The sequence below is a fragment of the Choloepus didactylus genome, chromosome 18, assembly GCF_015220235.1.
Source record: "Choloepus didactylus isolate mChoDid1 chromosome 18, mChoDid1.pri, whole genome shotgun sequence".
Taxonomy (NCBI): domain Eukaryota; kingdom Metazoa; phylum Chordata; class Mammalia; order Pilosa; family Megalonychidae; genus Choloepus; species Choloepus didactylus.
In genome coordinates, this window is record NC_051324.1 from 11,313,136 (window position 1) to 11,333,439 (window position 20,304).

A 20,304-nucleotide genomic window follows, 5' to 3' on the forward strand; every position below is an offset into this window, starting at 1 on the left:
TGGCAGGGCTCTGCTCAGGGGTCCCTGAGGCTGCCTCAGTCCAGACTGCCCCCCACCCCCACCCCTCCCAGACTGCAGGCCCCAGAAGGCCCCAAAACTGCGGGCGGGGTCTCCTATGAGAAAGCCCCAGAGCTGTTTTAGGTTTCACAAACACAGATGCACTCCCAGATCCCGCGTTCCCCAGAGCAAATTATGCCCTCTCTTTTGATCTCTGCAAAGACCCTTTCGGGGTCAGCACCTGCTTCTGGGGCTTTCTCCAGGTTTTGGCCCATCAGTGACCCTTCTTGTGATATTGCCACATTTCCTTGGGCACCAGGCGCAGAGTTCACTCTTTCAGTGATTCCCTACTTCAGTATTTCTCAAATTTGGTGCTACAGGCTCATCTAACGAACATGTACCCGCGTGTCCCACACACCAGGCTCCATGCTGGGTGTCAAAGATACAGAGATCAATAATGCAAAGTCCCACCTCCAGGCACATGGCCTCAGTGGGGGAAAGGGCAGAAGACAAAAATGGATAACCTGGGCTGCAGGCTGAGGAGTGCCCTGATGGGCGTTAACATAGGCAGAGCAGCAGGCATCTAATGCAGATTGGCAGTGGACGCAGTCAGGGAGGACTTCCCGGAGGAGGTGATCCCAGGCCATCGGTGGCTCGCCATCACCCACATTAACCGGGTTAATGGCAGTGTGCCAGGGAAAACAAAACCTTGGAATAAATATGTACACCCTCCTGGAGAGTTGTATGTGTTCTTGAAGATTTGAAAAGTTAAAATAATTTTTCCATGAGAGCATTACTTCTTATCAAAATATGCTTCAAAAATTATTCTGAGGTAGAATGGACTAGGGTGCAAAATTCCACACGAATTTTCAGTGTAAAACAAGATATTTCAAAGAAATTTCCCCCTTCAACTGGGGCATGAGTACTCTCCTCTGTGTTCAGCCTCCAGTATTGGTGAATGCAATGTCAGTGGAAATTTTTGAGCAGCATCAGTCTCTGGAAAAGCATCTAAATTCCTTAGCCTGGCCTTCAAGGCCCTTCCTGGTGGTACCCTCTGCCCCAGCAGCTCCATCCTACACTGCTCTCCTCCACACTCTTTGTTCTCCATACAGCAGCTATTTACAGCTCCCCAAACAATAAACAATGTGCCAAGCTCGTTCATGCCTTTGTGCGTTTCTACAAGCTGCTCCCTTTGCCTGGAATGCCCCTGCCTACGCATCCATCTGGCAAACTCCTACTCATCCTTCAAGACCCAGTTCAAGGGGGCTCCTCTTCCGTGAAACCTTCCCAGAAGCCCCAAGCAGAGCGAGTTTGTTCCTCCCATGTACCACTCTACAGTGTATGTGTCCTTCTCCTTGTATTGAGATTTCTTTCCTTCATGTGATGTTTCTATGATTTGATTGTGGGAGCTTGGAGGGGAGACTGTATTTTAGTCAGTGTCTCATCCGCAGCCCTAAGCATAGCACCTGTCCTGGTAGGTGCCTATAACTATTCTGCATGAAGGACTAAATAAATAAAACTTATTTTGACTCCTTTCTTTTCTGCTTTTTTTAAATTAACTTTATTTATAAAAAAATAAAATAAAAAATAACATTTCCTAATAAAACAAAGCAAAGGAATAGGAAAAACAAATATCCTGAAACAACTTAATTGCTTCTGTGCCAGTTTGAATGTATTATGTCCCCCAAAACACTATTACCTTTGATGCAGTCTTGCGTGGGTAGACCTATTAGTGTTGATTCTATTGTAATTCTTTGATTGAGTGTTTCCATGGAGATGTGACCCACCCAACTGTAGGTAATAATTCTGATTAGATAATTTCCATGGAGGTGTGGCCCTGCCCATTCAGCGTGGGCCTTGATTACTTCACTGGAGCACTATAAAATCTCAGACAGAAGGAGAGAGCTTGCTACAGCCAAGAGTGACACTTTGAAGAATGCACAGGAGCTGAGAGAGGAGCTTTAGCTTACAGAGACATTTTGAAAAGCAGACTAATGCTCCAGAGAAGCTAAAAGAGGACAAACACCCCAAGAGCAACTAAGAGTGACATTTTTGAGGAGCTGAAGCCTAGAGAGGAACGTCCTGGGAGAAAGCCATTTTGAAACCAGAACTTGGAGCAGACGCCAGCCGTGTGCCTTCCCAGCTAACAGAGGTTTTCTGGATGCCATTGGCCATCCTCCAGTGAAGGTACCCGATTGTTGATGCATTACCTTGGACACTTTATGGCCTTAAGACTGTAACTGTGTAACCAAATAAACCCCTTTATAAAAGCCAATTCATTTCTGGTGTTTTGCATCCCGGCAGCATTAACGAACTAGAGCAGCTTCCAATATGCTCCTACCATACCACAAGAAAATTAACAAACCATAGTCATTCCTGAGCATTCCCATATCATTAAGATTGCCCTCAATATCTTATCTGTTCTTATTAGATTATCATTCCCCCTTCACTAGCTGCTGTCTATCTCTAAGTCCCCTATATTTTACAATATAAGACACTTGTTTTAAAAGTATCTTCTGCTTTTAGAATTGAGATAGGGAGACCAGAAGTTTTCTGTAAACTTTAAAAAAATGCCAAGGAAACAACTCACCACAAGAAAAAAGAAAACGAACAAATTTTTCATGTAACTTTTTTAGAGCTGTTTCACATTTTATTACCCATGTGATTCCACTGAAAACTCACCAGATCAGTGTGATCCTTTGACCTTAAAGCGTTAGAAGTAGCCAGGTGGGGGGAGGAGAGCAGCACTGTAGGGTCTGGCCCAGTTCCTCCAAGTCCCAAAAGCAGCAATATTTCCAGGCACTGTCCTTAGTCCCTTACTGCACATGTAAACGCAGTGACTCATTTAATCCTATAATCCCCTAGCAGGTCACTACTGTCTTAATCCTCATTTTAGAGAGGAGGAAACTGAGGCACAGGGAGGTTGGGTACCTTGCTCACGGCCATCCAGGTAATACATCACAGAGCTGGGATTCATACCCAGGCGGTTTAACTCAAATATGTGCAAAAGACACACAATATGTGTGCAAAATATTGTGTGCAAAAGACACACAATATTTGCCAATGAGACACACAGTGGTAGGGACTTGGGAGAATTTGAAGTGGACAAAGAACACTTTCACAACCCATCACCCCAGTCCCATGCTCTGGGATGCCATTCTGGGTTCACACGAGTATCCGAGTATCCGAGTATCCGAGAAAGGCACCCACATCCGCATCATTTGGTACAACTCGTCAAACCAGAGGAACCAGTCTCCTCTTTGACTGCCCTGCAGTCCTGTTTCACCACAGAGAGGGAGTGATTAATTTTCCTTGGCCCCATTCAGTTGGAACAGAGAGCCTTCTCACAAAGGGGGCCCCCTGCACCCCTGGGTGGCTGAGGACCTTCTGGCTCCACCTCCCTGGTGCCCTTTCACAGCAGCACTTCAAGTTGGGGAAACCGGTGGGGCCACTTTTCCAGGGTTACGTGGCAGAACCTAAAGTTTTCATGGGCTCCTGTACCCCATCCAGGACATTCCAAGCAGAGAGCATGACATATGCAGACACAGAAGAAAAAGTTTGGCTTGTCCATAGAGCAGGTGGAAGGCTAATGGCTGATGGGAGGGTGTAAGAAAGAAGGAGATGGAATGGAAATGTAGCCCGGATCTACTGCTGATTGTGAAAGGCTTTATATACTAAGCAGAAACATTTTATTTTATTTTCCTCCTATAAGCTTCAATGGGGAGACGTGGAAGGTTATACTGTTTTTACATATGCTCAAGGTTTACAGTTTCACCACTTAAGAAGCTGTTTTTTTTTTTCTTCTTTTCTTTATCCACAGATGTTTTCTCAACTATTGGGAAACACTGCCATCACGTGGCTGTCAGTTGATACAGGCCCCAAAATGTAAATTGCCCAAGTTTCCATATTGTGTGATAATTAAATCTTAGAAAACATTTCTTGATTCAAGAAGCTGTAAAAAAGATACTTTTATAAAGTTTTTAAAGAAATCAATATCCGGGTACAATTCTCTGGTTTCTTCCTTTTTTTTTTAAATTCTAGCTCAAATCGTTAGATTCTGATCTCAATGATCTTTTCTATTCCCTGACCCTGTCTTAGAGTCACAAACCCTCTGGCTCTGCAACAGCTCTACCTGTTTCAGGGCAGTTTGGCATCAGTCTATCTCCAGGCCATTTCCCTCAACTGTGGCGGATACAATCGCAGTCTTACGTCTCTTCTCCCTCTGTGTATGGTCCTGCAGTTGCACAGACCCGAGTTCAAATACTTCCACTATTTTTGAGCTGGGTGACTTTGGGCCAGTGACCTCACCTCTCTGAGCCTTAGTTATTTCATCCGTAAAATGGAAGGTCACCTTCTTCATAAGGTTACTGTGACAATGGGAAGATTACATCTTTAGAGAATGCCTGGCACATCTCAGGGCCTGAAAATAAGGGAATCCCTTTCTTCTTCCTTCCCCTTGGTCCTGGAAGGCATGTTAAGGTTGATATCTGAAATTCACCTGGTCTTCAGCAACGGTCTGTCCTATCAAACACTACTCACCCCTTCAAGCTTTAGGGCGCCACGCCTGTCTTCCACGTGGCGTGCAGACCCGGGGCTCGCCGCTGGCTCCGCGGTGCGCTGCAGGCAGCAGGTGCGTGGGCGTGAGCCGGGCGCCTTCCCGGGGCTTAGGGGTGTGTGTGTGTCTGTGTGTGTGTGTGTGCGTGTGTCTAATTCAATCCCCGTGGGACTCGGCGTCTGGTCTCACCCGCGGCTCGGCGGATTGGCTGTCTCGGCTCGCCCCCGCCCTCCATACCCCCCGCGTCCCCAGGTGGCTCAGGCCCCTGTGGTGATCTCTGTTTACGGAGAGATCCCGTCCAAGTTCGGCTCCATCTCTGCGCTCGCTCCTCTCCGCGGCCCCGCCCGCCCGGGAAGCGGGGAGAAAACCAGGCCGAGCCCTTTCCCTCCCCCACCGCCCCGAGAGGTCGGGTAAGGGGTAGGGCCTGCGTGTGGGAGGGGGAGTCCCAGGCCTGGGACATCCGGCTGTCCCCCGTCCCGACCCTTCGCGCGGACCCGGGAGTTCCATCCCCAGGCCTGGTTCTCATTCCCCCCGCCCCCGCCCTGGGGGTGACGCGCCCACCCCTGGGCGGATCTCAGAGATGCCAGGTCCCCGGCGGAGGCACGGAGCGGGCGACCTCACTCACAGGTGTTTTCCCACTCCCGCAGACGGCGATGACCCCCAAGCTGGCCGGGCCCCCGGACGGGGGCTGGGGCTGGGTGGTGGCGGCCTCCGCCTTCGCAGTGAACGGGCTCTCCTACGGGCTCTTACGCTCCCTGGGCCTCGCGCTCCCTGACCTCGCCGAGCACTTTGACCGAAACGCTCAGGAAACTGCGTGGGTCAGCGCCCTGGCCCTGGCCGTGCAGCAGGCAGCCAGTGAGGGGGGCCCCGAGGCGGGGGGCGGGAACGGGGGAGGAGGGGCCGTGAGTGTAGCGGTGGGGTACCCGCTTGATTACCAGACAAGCCGAGAAAGGGCAACCGACGGGTCCAAGATCTGGAAAGGAGCGGCTCTTGGAGGTCAAGGGGAGGCGCTTTGAGGTCGGGGGCGGAGCTCTAGGCCAGGCAAAAAGCCAATGAGAAGTGCCGGGGCGATTTGGGGGGTCCAGGGGCGTGTCTTCCGTTGACCCCGCCCCCTTCTAGGCCCGGTGGGCAGCGCCCTGAGCACCCGCTGGGGGGCGCGCCCCGTGGTCATGGTTGGGGGCGTCCTCACCTCGCTCGGCTTCGTCTTTTCGGCTTTTGCCCGCAGCCTGCTGCACCTCTACCTCGGCCTGGGCCTCCTCGCTGGTGAGGAGAGGAGGATGCCCGGTCCTTAAGGGGAGAAGGTGGGGGGAGTCGGAGCTTGGCGGGGGCGAGGGGGCGTCCTGCGGGAAGAGGGGTTGGGATGGCCGGCGCGGGCACCCCGGCTCGCGCCCCCCACCCAGTCCTGTCGGTTCGCAGGGTCCGGCTGGGCCCTGGTGTTCGCCCCTGCGCTCGGGACCCTCTCCCGTTACTTCTCCCGCCGTCGAGTCTTGGCCGTGGGGCTGGCGCTCACCGGCAACGGGGCTGCCTCGTTGCTCTTGGCGCCCGCCTTGCAGTTCCTCCTCGATACTTTCGGCTGGCGGGGCGCCCTGCTCCTCCTCGGCGCCGTCACCCTCCACCTCACCCCCTGTGGAGCCCTGCTGCGACCCCTGGCCCTCCCCGGCGACCCCCCGGCTTCGCCCCGCGGGCCCCTCGCTGCCCTCGGCCTGGGTCTCTTCACTCGCCGGGCCTTCTCGGTCTTCGCTCTGGGAACCGCCCTGGTGGGGGGCGGGTACTTCGTGCCTTACGTACACTTGGCCCCCCACGCTTTAGATCGCGGCCTGGGGGGTTACGGGGCAGCGCTTGTGGTGGCGGTGGCTGCGGTGGGGGACGCGGGCGCCCGGCTGCTCTGCGGGTGGCTGGCGGATCAGGGCTGGGTGCCCCTGCCCCGGCTGCTGGTGGTGTTCGGGTCTCTGACCGGGCTGGGGCTGCTGGCGGTGGGACTGGTGCCGGCGGTGGGGAGCGAGGAGGCCTGGGGGGGTCCCCTGCTGGCCGCTGCCGTGGCTTATGGGCTGAGTGCCGGAAGTTACGCTCCGTTGGTTTTCGGGGTGCTCCCGGGCCTAGTGGGCATCGGAGGTGTCGTGCAGGCCACGGGGCTGGTGATGATGCTGATGAGCCTCGGGGGGCTCCTGGGGCCTCCCCTGTCAGGTAAGAGCTTGAGACTGCAGATCTGCTCCCAACCTACCTCTGCCCCCCCTCCGGGGTCCGAGGCTTCTAAGTCCCCTTTACCCTCCCAGGCTTCCTCCGGGATGAGACGGGAGACTTCACAGCTTCCTTCCTGGTGTGCAGCTCCTTCATCCTCTCCGGCAGCTTCATCTACATGGGGCTCCCCGGGGCGCTGCCCCCCTGCGGTCCAGCCTCACCTCCCTCCACCCCTCCTCCTGAAAAGGGGGAGCTGCTCCCAGTTCCTCAGGTGGCCCTGCTCTCCCCAGGAGGCCCTGGCCCCACTCTGGACACCACTTGTTGATCATTTTCTTGTTGGAACCCCTCCCCCCAATAAAAAAGTCTATTGTTTTACTACAAGCTTCATCTGTTAGCTAATCTAGCACAGGGACAATATTCTACTTAAGACACCAAAAAGGCTGGTTCAAAGGAACAGAACCCCAGCAGGCCCTGGGGGAGGGGAAGGATGTCTGTCTACCCAGCCAGTCCCTTCTTCTTTCCCCCTTACCTGAATATCTACACCTCCCAGACTAGCCTTAGCCATCCCACCCCTCAAAATACCTCCCCCACCTAACCCCTGTGCCTCTACCATTTCTTTACTAAGTGTCAGGGGGAGGTAAGTGGGGAAGTGGGAGCCATTGTGTCTCGGAGGGCAAAGTCCAGGGTTAAAATGTCTAGGTCAGCAGAGCTCCTGGACCCCTGCCTCCCCCAGCCTTGACTCCGTTCAGCCAACCCAAGCTCTTTTGAAGTCAATTATTATTCAGTTTTCTTATTTAGTTTCATCTCAGAGGGACGTCCCTGTTTTCCACCTCTCTGTCTTCAGAGAAGAAACAGGAGGCAACACCAGCGATCACATATAAAACATACGCTTCTTGGTCCTTGATTTTCACCGTTGATTCACAGCTTGGTGGGGCAGGCTGAACTCCCTGAACCTTCAGAAAAGGTTGGTGGGAGCAAGAGAGAAGAGATGAATCCTCCACAAAAGAACAAAGGTTGGCACACACATTACAGAAGCCCCAGGCCTGCCTGGGGAGAAACAGATCAAGATGCTTAAGGCACTGTGGTTCTGTGGGGACCACGATGGGGCAGGAGATGTGGAGCAGCCAAGCCTGGGCTTTCTCGACCTGGCTGCTCCACCTTGGAGTTCAGTCCTCTCCCAGCCCCTCCTTGGGCAATGGGACTTTTGTATTCAGTGCCTCTGTGACAAGGTCCTGAGGCTCGGAGGTAGGAGGTGAGAAGCAGGAGAAGAAGTGGGGCAGGGTGATGAGAACTCCGCTCCCTGCAAGGAGGAAAGCCCCAGCCACCACAAAAGAAGCCATGTAGCTTCCTGTCACATCCCGGAGGTAACCTAGGCCCAAGAGAGAGAAAGAATACATGTGGGGGATCTGTTCCCTGGGGCTCATGGCTCAGGCACAATTCTGAATGGAAAGAAGAAAAATAAACCCACCCATCTTGGAAGAGTTGGAACTCCCAAGGAAGGACTGGATGAGCTGAAGAACTCTGGTTTCCCAAGGGACCTCAAAAGCTTAATTCCAACCACCCTCCCGCTTTCAGAAAAGACCTCCAAGCCAGCCAATGAGGATTTGGGGGACGAGAGGGAATCAGGCACATCTGTGCCTTTCTTTCTAGCAATTAAGGCCTTTCTCCAACTTCAGTTAATAGTTAAGAGGAAAATGTTGTGTTTGAAAGTTATGACATCCTGAGGCAGGAGAACTTTGACCAGGTGGCCTAGACACCTGGGCAGGGGCCCAGTGGGCCAAAGGAAAGGGAAGACACTGTGGCATACTAAGTCCATCCAGGTCCTCTGAAAATCCAAGCTGCAGACACCCTGCCAAGGGTTCCACTTAGCTCCTTTTTGTCTTTGCACTCATATTTTCCCAGCCCCCATTTTCTTTGCCCCATTGTCCCATTTCAGGCTGTGTACTGTACAATACCAGGGAGCAGCATTCATATACACTATAGTGTAAATTAGTTCCCTCTCCCCCAATTGTGCAATGTGGCAGCCCTGGCCCACATTCCCCTTACCTGACAGAGGAGCCCCCAGCAGCCCTCCGATGCTCTCTACCATCTGCACCAGTCCTAGGCCGCAGTATATCCTTCCAGTCCCCACCAGTTCAGGCAGCACGGAAAAAGCCACTGGGGTCAGGGCTCCCGATGTGAAGCCGTAGGCCACAGCCAGAGCAACCAGAGCTCTGGGAGCCTGAGCCATGGGGAACAGGATCAGTGACAGCCCCGTCAGGGTGGTCCAGAGCATCAGGAGTCGTGCCACAGGCCCTGGCACTGCATCCCCCAGCCACCCAGAGGCCACGCGCCCCACGAGGTCAGAAATAGCAGCCACCGAGAGTAGGAAGGCAGCAGGCAGGGGGTCCCAATGCAGGTCCTGGAGGTGGGCCACCAGGTGAACATAGGGGATGAAGTAGCCAGTGTTGATCAGGGTGAGGGCGACTGTGTAACGGAGGAAGGGGCCATGATGGAGGAGGGAAGTGATTTGGGCCCAAGGGCCACCCATGGCAGGATCCTCAGCCAGGGAGAGCGGGCGAAGGAGGGCACCACAGGCCACAAGGTGGAGGGAGAGGGCAGACACCAGCAGTAGGGCCCCCCGCCAGGCATAGTGGCCGAGCAGCCACTGGAAGAAGGGGGCAAAGGCAAAGGAGGAGAGGCCCACACCCGTCAGTGCCAACCCTGTGGCCAGGGATCGACGGCGAGAGAAGTAACGGGACAGGCAGGCCAGGGTCGGGGTGAAGGTCAAGGCCCAGCCGGAGCCTGCCAAAAAGGAAGAAATGGGGGTTGAAGGACTCTTAGGGGTTCAGATAATCCCAACACTGCCCAGCACCAGAATGTGGTCCTGGCTTCAGAGTCCCACAGATCCGAGTTACAGTCCCGGCTTTGATGCTTTCTAGCTATGTGACCATGTGTGTTTTAATCACTCTCCCAGCCTCAATCTCCTCATCTGCAAAGTGGAACTACTGATTGTAGAGGATTAGAAGAAATGTCTGTACTGTAAATAGCACTGTATTTTTGGAATTAGACTTGGGCTCTACCATTCCGGTTGTGTGACCTTCATTTGCCAAGTTGCATAATCTTTTAAAGCTTTTCTTCATCTGTAAATAGGATAATATTTATTTCATACCCCACAGTACCTAGCACCTTTTTATACTGGTCCTTCCTTTTATGCTCCAGCCCCACTAGCCCTGGGCTTACATATTCTGGACTCATCATCTTTGGATGGTGCTTATCAATTTAGTCATCCCCCCTGAGGATTCCCTTCCGGGTATAGGTGCCTGCCCAAAACTTTCCCACTTTCCCTCAGCTTCTCCCTAAGCCTTTTGGGAGGAGCAGGGAAAATGTGGAAGTCCAGAGGCTAAAAACCCAGGCGTTTTACTCCTCTCCTGCCCTGGCCAGGGTCTCACCTGAGAGCAGCCCAATACTCAGGTACAGCTGGGTCAGGGAGGTAGCGAAGGCGGCAAACAGCATCCCCAGCGCAGCTAAGATGCCCCCTGTCATCACCACGGGCCTGGGCCCGAACTTCGTGCTCAGGGCACTGCCCACTGGGCCTGGGAAAGAGGAAGGGGTTCTTTGAGGTCCCAAGCGTCCTCCCCCAGTATCCTCCGCCCTCCCCCTTGGCCGTCCCCAGCATCCCCTGCCCCTTCAGAGTAAGGAAAACAGGACCCCGGACCCCGGCGCAGCACTCACTTCCAAACTGCTGCACCGCGATGCCTATGGAGGCGATCCAGGAGACGCGCGCTGCCTGCTCCTCAAACGCCGCCACAAACTCCACGAAGAAGATGCCGAAGGAGCGGAGCACCCCAAACACCAGCGCCGACTGGAAGAAGGCTGAGAGCACCACCATCCACCCCCAGCCCCCGTCGGGGGGCTCGGCCTTGTGCGCCATCTAGGCGGTAACAGGGCTGCGGCCACTAAGAGCCCCCGGCCGGAGCGGGGCCAAGGGCGCCCCACCCCTGCCCACCCTCCCACCCAGCCGGGGCCTCCCGGAGCCGAGCGTGGCAGGAGAGACTGGAAGCGAGGAAGGTATGGACCAGGGCTTGGAAGCTGCCGAGAAGCGGCGCCAGGCGCCTGCGCCTTTCCGCGATGGAGGGGCTATAGCCAGGGGAGGTCCGGCCCGCGCCGGCCGGGGCAATGGGCGCCCCAGGGCGCAGCGCCGCGGACCAGGAACTGATTGCCGAGGCCTGGGTGGGGCAGACCCGGGCGGGGCCCCACGTTTCATGCAGGAGCCAGAGTGCGGAACCGGGTCTGGGCGCCACCCCTCAGGAGCGCCAGCCTCGGTGAGGACCTTATTCTTGGAGGTGTCCGCACCTGGCCCATCCCGGCCAAATCCTTGTCCGGAGTCCACCAATGAAGATGCGGCACAGCGGAGCAGGGGCGGAGCCAGAAGGATAGGGCGGGACTTAGAGCATTATTCCGGCCTGGGGGCAGTGAGTGGGGCGCATGCGTGAAGAGGGGGGGCTTAGAAGGCGGCTAGCTAGGCTCCGACATCTCCGTCTGTCCACCTTGCGGACCAATCCGTCCAAATTTCAGTTCCAAGACTCGTAAGAAGTCTATGGGGGGTTGGTGGTGGGTAAACTGGTTCCGGAGAGGAAGGCATTCACGTGCTTAATAAGGGGCCCAGGAGTTAGACGGCCACGGGGAAGGGGGAAGGGGAGGAGAAGGGTTAGGACGTGAGACTCCAACGAAATTCCAGGCAGAGCTCCTGAGGCCACTAACGCAGCTCCTAGGATCTAGATGCCTGAATCCCTGAAGTGTTAAAAAGGTCAATGGAAGGGAGAAGAGGAAGAGGTTTTGGACTCCTGGTTTTCGTCTCTGTAATGGGAACTTGTTCCTGTAGCTTCAGTTCCCACCAACCGGAAAACTACAGGTCACAGAGACCAAAAATAACTGGGGAGAGGAAAGGAGGCTATGAGCTCACTCAGAGCCCCACCAACCACCTACCCTTTCCTCAGTGTGGCTGGACTCTTTTCCTCTGCCCTCTAGAAACAGCCACTCCCTAACCACAGTTTTGATCTCGTGATGGGAAAGACTAAGGAAAGAAGCTATAACCCTAGCGTTGAAGCAATTAGCCCCTTCCAGGCTCCCAGAACCCTGGCCCCTAGCAACTCCCCAATCCCTTATGTAGTCCTTTATATAGCACTTGGGCATCCTGTTTTTTCCATTGTAATTCCAGCACCCCAGGACCCTGACCTTGAAACCTAAATTTATTTCCCAGACCAGTGGAGAGACAGGCATACTAGAAGGGAGGCTATTTAGTTTAAAAAAGTACATTGAGGTTTAAAATTTCAGATGTGAGAAATAAAAAATCTTGTCCCCAAACTATATATATAGAAAGTGGAGTCAAAACTTTGACTGGTGGGGAATACGCTGAATGTGCAGAAATAGATGTAGCCATATAACATAATGGTTAAGAGCTCAGTCTTTAGAGTCACGTCACAGTTCCAATCTGAGCTTTGTCACTCATCAACCCGGTCAAGATATTGAACCTCTCAGTTAGTTTTGCCATTTGTAAGTTGGGGATAATATAGTATCTACTTTTTAAGGTTGTCAGGGAAGTTGAGTAAGGAAAATCATGAACTAACATGCTTAGTTTAGAGCCCAGCATGTAACAGAGAATAAGTAATATTAGCTGGTCTTATTCTCAGCAGGGTAAAAACTATAGTGGGAAGTGAAGGATGACAAAGCTTGTAGTTTCTTTTTTTTTTTTTTTCCTTAAAAAAAAATCAAAGCCAGATCATGGGTTTTAAAAGATTAAGAAACACAATCACACACTGTAAGCATTGGAAGGAACTACAGAGACCAGTGTTTACTGACTCATTTCTGATGAGGAATTCAAGGCCCAAAGGAAGATAATTAATCAGAATTAGTGACCCTCTAACCCTCTGTCCATCGGCCAGAACTGAGCTGTGCACCCAGGACACGCACAGGACAAGGGAGAGGGTGAGAGAAAAGCATGCACCAGTCACTGGATTGCTTGGGGAGGGATGGAGTTGGCATGTTGGCTCTAACCACACAGGCTTCTCACTGCCACCTCCAGCTCCTGTTGTCCTCATGGGACCTGAGTCCTATCCATTTTCCTAGCTTCATCCTATTCCTTGGTGGTGGTGGTTGGAGGGGTTCCTAGCATCAAAATCCCAGCTCAGACCCATCCCCCTAGCATCAAGATCCCAGCTCAGACTCATCCCCCAGCCTCTTGGTATTATTGGTGACTTCCTGCTTTCTCCCCGATGCCTCCACACCTCAGGCAGGAAGTGAATTCAGAGCAGCAGGATACAGGTGGCTCCGGAGAAACTTCATGAAGTCACAGGTTCCTACACAATGAGCCGGAAGGCAAGGGTGGGGAGAGGCAGAACATGGGCCATTTAAAAGATCTGGTGGGATGGGATGGTGGAATGGGCACAGAATCCAAGACAGCATCCAAGAGGGAACAAAACTATTCCCAAGCCCCCAGCCTTCCCCTAGACAAGAACCCAGGACACACCAGGACACACTGAGAGGCTTCTTTATTCCAAAGATCTGGTCTTGCAAGATCTAACATCTCCACCGTGGTCCTTCACCCCCAGGCACACTCCACCTGCCCACCCAATCTGCTAAGTAAAAATCAGAGTTCCTTCTCACATTTCTCCTCTACTTTCCCTCCCTCCTTCTTCAAGTCGGCAATGGAACAATGGGAGTGAGAGGGATAGAGGGAGGAGAGTAGCCAAGTAACAGCCACTAGTACTGACTTGTCTTGAGGAAATTCCACCCCATAAATTCAGAAGTGTTCCTTATGCCCCACCCCATGCCCCAAGGCAACAAGGGGCAGGACTCTAAATCAAGGCTAATCTAACATTCCAGACACCCCAAGAGGCAACCCCATTCCTAACTTCCTACTTACATGGCCTACGCAGATACTGCTCCCCTCAACCAACCTCTCAATCCTACCTGGATACCTGTTGACTTAGAGGGGCCTTTTGCCCATCAGTCAATCAGTCAGTCACAAGAAACCTTTTAAATCTCTAATCCCTGCAATAATTCCAATCATAATCCCAAACTACAGCAAATCCAGAATGGAACTCAGCTCTTTTTCCTCCCTGTGGAAGGTTCTAGTGCAATCACTGGTTCTGGACAGGTATGCAGTGACAGGAAGACCAAGTCACAGACCCAGCTTTTCTAAGGTAAGAATGTCACCAAACACCCATGAGTGTGAGAGGCAAAGGAGAAGTTTCTAGAATCTGGACACTTGCCAGAAGATGTCCAAAAACCCATTCACGGAAGAAGGGGCTCATCGCAGGTAGAGAGGGCCCCATGGAATGTTCAAAACCCAGCTGCCTCTGCAGTAAGGGATAGGTCATGACTCAGATTTAGTCAAGTTAAAGGGTTTTGCAATTCTCCCCTAGGTCATAGCATTCTTAGAGACTGGGTAGAATCTGAAAAGTTACTGTCTTCTCTGACAAGGAATTTCCGATTTCTCCCCCATGGAGGGATCAACCCAGTACTAAGATCAGGCCCCAGTGGGAGGATTACAGGCTCAACTCAAGCCCCTGGCCGTGCTCTACCATGAGAGATGGAAACCTAGCTTTGTGTCTAGAATCACAGCGGAGCCAACCCCTGTGGGACCAGATTAATGAAAACAGTTTACGTTCTAAATCACCCAGCAGGAAAGACTACCAGCTTCCATGTAGAGTGATACAGAATCTAGCCCCCACATTTAAAGCCTCCAAGAAGGTATTTATGGCCTCCATTTCAGGCTGTCACCCTTGAAGAACAGAGAAAAGTCTAGATCCATTTCTAGCCTGCTAGAGAACCTACAATATCCAGAATAGCAGAGAGGGTTCCTGACCCAATTCCATAATGCCGTATGTTCCCAGACCTGCCCTAGAACAAATAAAGGTTCCAGACCTAGAATTGGAAGGGCGGGGATGCAGGAAACACCTTTCTCCAATTTAAGCAACCCAACAAGCAAACAAACGGGAGAAAGAGCACGTCGAAAGGTGAAAGTTAAATCAATAATAATATAAAACACTCAAGCCAAAGGAGAGAGCCAAGTGCTAATCTCTGCCAGCAGAGCTGTGACCTCCCATTCTGTGTTGTAGGTCACTTTGGATCACACTTGTGGTAGAGGGAAGTGGGAAATGCAATAGAATGAAGGCCCTGGTGCCAACCAGAGGCCTCAATAAATTATATTTACAGATAAACTCAATGGGATGGGGACTGTGGGTTGAGGGATTTTCCCTTAAGGAAACCAGGCCTCCAGGCTCTCCCCGCCCCCAGCCCTTAGCTTGCTCATTCCTCAGAAACAGTTCTCATCGCGGGGAAGAGGTTTTGACCAGCAAAACAGAGGCAGATCTAGCCAGGACCTGCCACCCCTGCTCTTCCCAGTGCGAAATCAAGATGGGGGCAGTTACACCGTTGGGGCATTGCACGCGCCCCGCGCCCAAGCCTGGGCCCGAGCCTGCTGCTTTCCCGGATCCCAGGAAGCGAGAGGGGCCGGGGCCGGAGCACGGCTAGGGCCCTCCCAGAAGGTGGTAGTGCACTTTGGTGTTGGTAGAAGCTCCGTGTTTCTGGCGCAGATGCAGCCGCAGCTGACTCTTGTGCCGGAAATGCAGGCCGCAGGGGTCGCACTGTGGGGGAGCAGCGAGTCAGCGCCCTCCCCGTCCGCAAGCACCTCCTGGGGCTTGAGCGAGGGGGAGCTGTCCGGCTTGCGGCCGAAAAGGAGTTCTTCGGCCCTCACGTGCTCCCAAATCCCCAGGAGCGGCCCAGGAGATAAACCTCGCCCTCTGCCCCAAGGGTTTTTTCCACTCGTGATCCCCTCTCCAGGAAAGTGCCGCCCTGCCCAGGGGCGTAACTTCTACAACTTCCCCCCCACTCCAGCCACCAAATCCTCTAGGCCACTGCCCGTTTCCGAGAGACCTGGGGGCTGCAGGGCTCGATCTTCTCAGAGCCCCGCCCCTCGGCCCGGCCCGGTACCCACGTGGTAAGGCTTCTCTCCGGTGTGGATGCGCACGTGGCTCTTCAGGGTTTGTAGGTGGCGGAAGCGCGTCCCGCAGGTGGGACAAGGATAGGGCTTCTCGCCTGTATGGATCAGCACGTGCGCGCGCAGATGCGCTACCTGGGGGTGGGGGGCGGGCGGTGTGAAGAGACCTCAGACGAGCGCCTCTGGGAAGGACAGAACCCTCCAAATAAGGCCAGCCCAGCTCTCCTGCAGATTCGCCTTTGAACTCGCCCCCAGGCTAGCTCTGTACCTGGACAAAGCGCGAGCCGCAGGTCTCGCACTTATAGGGCTTCTCTCCGGAATGGATGCGGCTGTGCGTTTTCAGGTTAGCAGGCCGGTTAAAACGGGCTCCGCAGATGGCGCAGTGGTAGGGCTTCTCCCCTGGGGGCAAGGAGGGAGGGGGGCCAGGGACTCAGCTCCAGGACACCTATGGGCGGGAAGGGCCCTGGGCCCTCTCCCCCCTGCCCCTCCTTACCTGTGTGCACTGTGCGGTGACTGGCGAGGTTGCCCTTGTAGCGGAAGGCCGACCGGCAGAGCTGACACTTGTAGGGCTTGTCCTCGTCCCCAGGAGCCAAGGGGTCTAGCCCGGATGAGCACCCAGCCGCAGCCTCACAGTTCTGGCAGCTGAAAAACTCGCCTCCTGGGATGGGGGGTGGATAATGATAACAATAGTTATGATTGCAGGGCTCATTTGACTTGCCCCAGTTCACACGGTTAGTATAGGAGGAGGAGCCAAGACCTAACTGCAGAGTACTCAGCTCAGCAATTCAGTGGTGGTGGTGAGAGATCCTCACTATAAAGGCCCCTATAGCCAGTGGAGGTTTCTGTTGCTTCTCCATCCCTTGCACCACTCTGGATGACAGAGAGGCCCAGCCAAGCCCTGGGCAGAATACTCAGCCCTGATGGAGATAAGCCAGAAATCCCCAAACTGTGCTGCTCTTTGGGATCACCTGGGGAATCTTAAAACAAACAAACAAGCAAACAAAAAACAATAAAAAACGTGGCTCCCATTCTGACATTCTGATCTATGGGATGTGACTTAGGCACCAGGGTTTTTAACAATTCCCCAGGTAATTCTAATTTGCAGGACAATTTGGGAACCATTGGAATATGCCTTTTCCAAGGCTTTTTGGCCCAAACTGGCCAGGAGCAATCATGCAGGAAAAGCCAGGAAGGACGGGCTCCCACCTGGTGGTGGCCGAGCCTGCTCAGAGAGTGATCCAGTGGTCTCTTGGGCCCGAGGTGCAAGGAGATGAGGGATATTGGCTGGAATCCCAGATGCAAACTGTACAGTAGCAGCAGTTGGAGAAAGCCTAGGCAGATGGTAAGGGCCAAAGAAAAGGGTTAGGAGAGGTTATATGCAGGGGGTTCTCCCTGGAGAACTCGGAGCCCAAGGCCTACCCCCTGGAGGAGAGCCAATATTGACCAATGAGCGGCACCCAATTGTGATGCCAGAGTCCCACGCCACTGAATAAGCCTGGCCTCTGGCCAGCTCCCTACAGTGGGCTAGTGTCTCTGAAACCCACCCTCCATCCCCTGCCTCCAGACCATACAGGCTCAAAGGCTCCACCTCCTAGCTGGGGCAGCCTCTACAAACTCTCAGGGGTCCAGATTCTGTACCTGCTCTGGGGTCCAGGAATGGGTCCTTCTTCACTGCTGCTGCTGCTGCTACTGGAAGCCTCATCTCCACTGGGGAGCATGGCTTGGGGGCAAGGTTGACCAGAACTCTTCTCCCCCACCAGTCTCCCTGCATGGGAGGCCTGAGAGTTTAGCACGATGAACTTGTACTTTTTCCAGTTGCAGGCTTTGGGGTCTGGGCTGGCCGGACTGGGGGGGGCTTGACTGCAGCTGCGAGACTCAGTAGGTGGGTCTGGGTGCCCTTCGGAGCACCTAGGACTGCCTGGTGGAGGGGCCGTTGGAGGTGTGGGGGGCTCTGCCTCCCGAGGACGCAGGGAGATGCCCAGAGGTTCATAGCTGGGGAAAGCGAGATGGTCATTAATACTGTTTGTTAATGTTGGCCTCTATCCTTGTTGGCGCCACCTCACCCACGGAGACCATTAAGCCAGGGCTCCCTCACCTGGCCTGAATGAAGCGGTGGCATGCCTGGACCACGTGTTCCATCTGCAAGTAGGTGGCAGCCGCAAGGACAGCTGGCGCAGTGGCCGGAGAGAGGCGCAGGCGTGAAGTGTACATGAAGTCCAGAAGAGGAGCGAAGCCTCCGGCTTCGGGGCCCCGGGGCAGAGAGAGCACGTCCACCCCCACTCCCGCACGGCCCCGGAAAATTGAATAGAAGAAGCCACTGGAGAGAGGGTAGATAGGTCACGTTAGGGGCTGAGGAACCAAGGGAGCCAGGCGCTGCTGTAGGAAGCCCCGCCTCCTCACTATCACCCCGCCCCCAAACCTGGGAAGCTCCTCCTCCTCAGTCTGGCGGGCAGTGGCCTTGTGGCCCCGCCCATTTCTCATTTGCCCCGCCCAAATCCACAAGCCCCACCCCTCGAACCTGCAAGCGATAAGAACCGCCTTGTGAGCGCGCAGGGGTTGCCCGCCAACCAGTAGCGTGACGTCAGTGAGTATCCCGCGCAGGCGCAGCTCATTCAGATTGCCGAGCACGTCGGAGGAGTGGCGAGTGAATTCGCGGACATAGCCCAGCGCTCCCTCCTGGGTAGCAGTGGAACCCATAGCGGCGCAGGCCTGCAGGTGCCGTGGAAAGGGCTCAGGGATCCAGGCAGTGCTAATTCAGAAGCCCCGGACGCCTTGCCTTCCTCAGCTTGTCTTTTCTTCCTGAGGTGCAGCTAGACAGGGCCCCCGGCCTCGCATACGTCGCCTAACTTTGTGCATCTTATTCGTTCTGCCCTCATCCACACTGTTGCTCTCTTCCCTCCTCCAGATTCCCCAGCGCTTGCTGCGAGTTGAAGCTTCCCACACAGCGACGTCGACGGCGAGCATAGAGAATCCCGCGCGCAGCGCCCTTTTGAGTCCTAGTACCCGTCCAGCACCCCCACTCCTCTCTGCTGAGTCTCGGGTGTCCGACCCTGCCTGGAGAACTAGACGATCTGCGGTCCTCACCCCTCCGACCCCCGGTCGAAGCTCCCTTCCCCGAACCACAGAATTCTGCTTCTCCCTGCTGGTCCCCGATCCCTAGTTTGGCCAATTCCTGGGACTCAGTCTTCCTAACGTCAATAAGCCCCAACCCTCTTCGGGGACCCAGGAGTCTGGCTCCCCTAGTCTCTCGTTCTTACCCCCGTCCTGCAGGGGCTGCGGCTTCTCTTCTCAAGGGGGGCGGGGTCTCTCTCCCCTTTTGGCCCTGGCTCCTTTATCTGGCCGGGATGGCGGGGGCGGGGGTGGGGGCAGTGAACGCCTGGGTCTGTATCCTTCCTTCCTCCCTCGCTTTCCAGATGTCAAGCCCGGGGCGGGGTCTCTGGTTCTAGGGCGGGACCTCAGAAACGCGGGATGGTCGTAACTGAAAAGTAGGGCGCTTGGGCTACTGAAAGTAAACTAAGGATGGGGATATTGGAATGGGGGTGGGGGGAGGCTAGGATCATCCAGATTGGAAGTATGGTGACCTGGGTCGTCAGACGGCCTAGGATACAAAAATATTGGTGTGCGGGCTTTTGGGAGAGGGTGCCAGGAGCCTACTGCAGGAGAAAGTGAATAAAGCTAAACTCCCCCTCCCATTTTATGGTGTTAAGAGAGAAAACAGGGAGGCTAGTGAGGCCCAGGTTTGGGGAGGCGGTAGGGGGCACCCATGGTGGTCTCAGACAGCGAGAGGGTGTGGTGTGAACTGCACGGGTCCTTTAGCGGGCCTACAAAAAGGGGGGCTCTGACCGGGCCGGGTAGGGAGGGAGCGGATATGATTTCTAGTTCGTTTCCTTCCATTGTCCTGCGACCGGACGGCTCCACCAGCTGCTTCCCCTCGAGGAGGTGGGGAAAGCCCCGGGTGGGGGCCGAGAGACGCTGGGGAGACCTAGGCGTCCGGCCTCTGGTTCCCGATTCTCTTCTGAATCCTTTTAGGGATCCAGAGAGACTGAATACCGCCCCAAACCCGGCCCGCCCTCCCCCAGTCCCAGCTTACTTAGGGCCTCGGACACCCGCGGGTCAGCTACGCTTTGAGGCTGGCGGGACGCCGGGGTCCAGCGCGGCAAAGCGGCAAAGCTCTGCAATGTTTGGCTCCTTCCACGAGGGGGCGGACGAGCACTAGCCTCACTTCGCCGGGCGCAGGATCCGTTCGGTCCTGATACCTTCGATCCTCCCCTGTCTGCGCTGGTTTATTTCGCTCCTCTGTCTCCTCCTTGGGGACGAGAGGTGGGCGAAGGAAGGGAGAGTTAGGGTACAGAGGGCACTTTTCCCTAGGCTGGAGTTCCTACCTGGGGTGAGAAGTCTGCGAGCAAGGGGAGTGGGTGGGACTCGGCGCGGGGCTGAGTCCTGGGAGCACAAAGTTTCCTTTTCCGATTAAGCTAGACACTGTTATCCAGAGATCTTTTAGAGGTGCATACGTTAATATGAAAGTTGGGTGGGGTAAAAACGGAAGGGAAAACAGGTGGTGGTGGTGGGGGTCTCCAGGGTATGAGGAGCG

General features: G+C 54.6%; 3 protein-coding genes across 7 annotated transcripts; 1 reads left to right on the top strand and 2 right to left on the bottom strand.

Annotated features, from left to right (window-relative positions):
* Window positions 1-4,684: 4,684 nt before the first annotated feature.
* On the top strand, window positions 4,685-7,105 carry SLC16A11 (solute carrier family 16 member 11). Of its 2 annotated transcripts, none has more exons than XM_037809499.1 (5): window positions 4,685-4,962; window positions 5,200-5,407; window positions 5,672-5,815; window positions 5,969-6,736; window positions 6,826-7,105. In XM_037809499.1, the coding sequence occupies exons 2-5, from the start codon at window positions 5,206-5,208 to the stop codon at window positions 7,053-7,055; spliced, it is 1,344 nt and encodes a 447-aa protein (XP_037665427.1). In that variant the 5' UTR covers window positions 4,685-4,962; window positions 5,200-5,205; the 3' UTR covers window positions 7,056-7,105. The 2 variants fall into 2 exon arrangements, with proteins under 2 accessions (XP_037665427.1, XP_037665428.1); XM_037809500.1 differs by having other exon boundaries at window positions 4,685-4,957.
* Window positions 7,106-7,490: 385 nt separating this feature from the next.
* On the bottom strand, window positions 7,491-11,134 carry SLC16A13 (solute carrier family 16 member 13). Of its 4 annotated transcripts, XM_037809497.1 has the most exons (6): window positions 10,445-11,134; window positions 10,162-10,305; window positions 9,419-9,514; window positions 8,777-9,196; window positions 7,901-8,099; window positions 7,491-7,854 (listed from the first exon to the last, which is right to left on the bottom strand). In XM_037809497.1, the coding sequence occupies exons 1-6, from the start codon at window positions 10,641-10,643 to the stop codon at window positions 7,686-7,688; spliced, it is 1,227 nt and encodes a 408-aa protein (XP_037665425.1). In that variant the 5' UTR covers window positions 10,644-11,134; the 3' UTR covers window positions 7,491-7,685. The 4 variants fall into 4 exon arrangements, with proteins under 4 accessions (XP_037665425.1, XP_037665422.1, XP_037665423.1 ...); XM_037809494.1 differs by having other exon boundaries at window positions 8,777-9,514; XM_037809496.1 differs by having other exon boundaries at window positions 7,719-7,851; window positions 7,896-8,099; window positions 8,777-9,514.
* A 2,109-nt stretch (window positions 11,135-13,243) lies between these two features.
* BCL6B (BCL6B transcription repressor) lies at window positions 13,244-19,056 on the bottom strand. The gene is made up of 9 exons (XM_037809057.1): window positions 18,971-19,056; window positions 18,232-18,422; window positions 17,809-18,030; window positions 17,352-17,705; window positions 16,920-17,044; window positions 16,207-16,371; window positions 15,982-16,112; window positions 15,711-15,848; window positions 13,244-15,360 (listed from the first exon to the last, which is right to left on the bottom strand). The coding sequence occupies exons 2-9, from the start codon at window positions 18,408-18,410 to the stop codon at window positions 15,244-15,246; spliced, it is 1,431 nt and encodes a 476-aa protein (XP_037664985.1). The 5' UTR covers window positions 18,411-18,422; window positions 18,971-19,056; the 3' UTR covers window positions 13,244-15,243.
* Window positions 19,057-20,304: the final 1,248 nt, after the last annotated feature.

Bases quoted from the DNA above. Each gene is read 5' to 3' on its own strand.
- SLC16A11 (XM_037809499.1), top strand. From the start codon at position 5,206: ATGACCCCCAAGCTGGCCGGGCCCCCGGACGGGGGCTGGGGCTGGGTG. The intron at 5,408-5,671 runs GTGAGGGGGGCC...GCCCCCTTCTAG, and splicing joins GGCCGTGCAGCAGGCAGCCA to GCCCGGTGGGCAGCGCCCTG. The intron at 5,816-5,968 runs GTGAGGAGAGGA...GTCGGTTCGCAG, and splicing joins CGGCCTGGGCCTCCTCGCTG to GGTCCGGCTGGGCCCTGGTG.
- SLC16A13 (XM_037809494.1), bottom strand. From the start codon at position 10,643: ATGGCGCACAAGGCCGAGCCCCCCGACGGGGGCTGGGGGTGGATGGTG. The intron at 10,306-10,444 runs GTGAGTGCTGCG...CCTCTTTCCCAG, and splicing joins CGCGGTGCAGCAGTTTGGAA to GCCCAGTGGGCAGTGCCCTG. The intron at 7,855-7,900 runs CTGAACTCCAAG...GCCCAGGCTTGG, and splicing joins AAGGAGGGGCTGGGAGAGGA to CTGCTCCACATCTCCTGCCC.
- BCL6B (XM_037809057.1), bottom strand. From the start codon at position 18,410: ATGGGTTCCACTGCTACCCAGGAGGGAGCGCTGGGCTATGTCCGCGAA. The intron at 17,045-17,351 runs GTACAGAATCTG...CCATCTGCCTAG, and splicing joins ATTCCTGGACCCCAGAGCAG to GCTTTCTCCAACTGCTGCTA. The intron at 15,849-15,981 runs GTACAGAGCTAG...CCCCACCCCCAG, and splicing joins GCGGCTCGCGCTTTGTCCAG to GTAGCGCATCTGCGCGCGCA.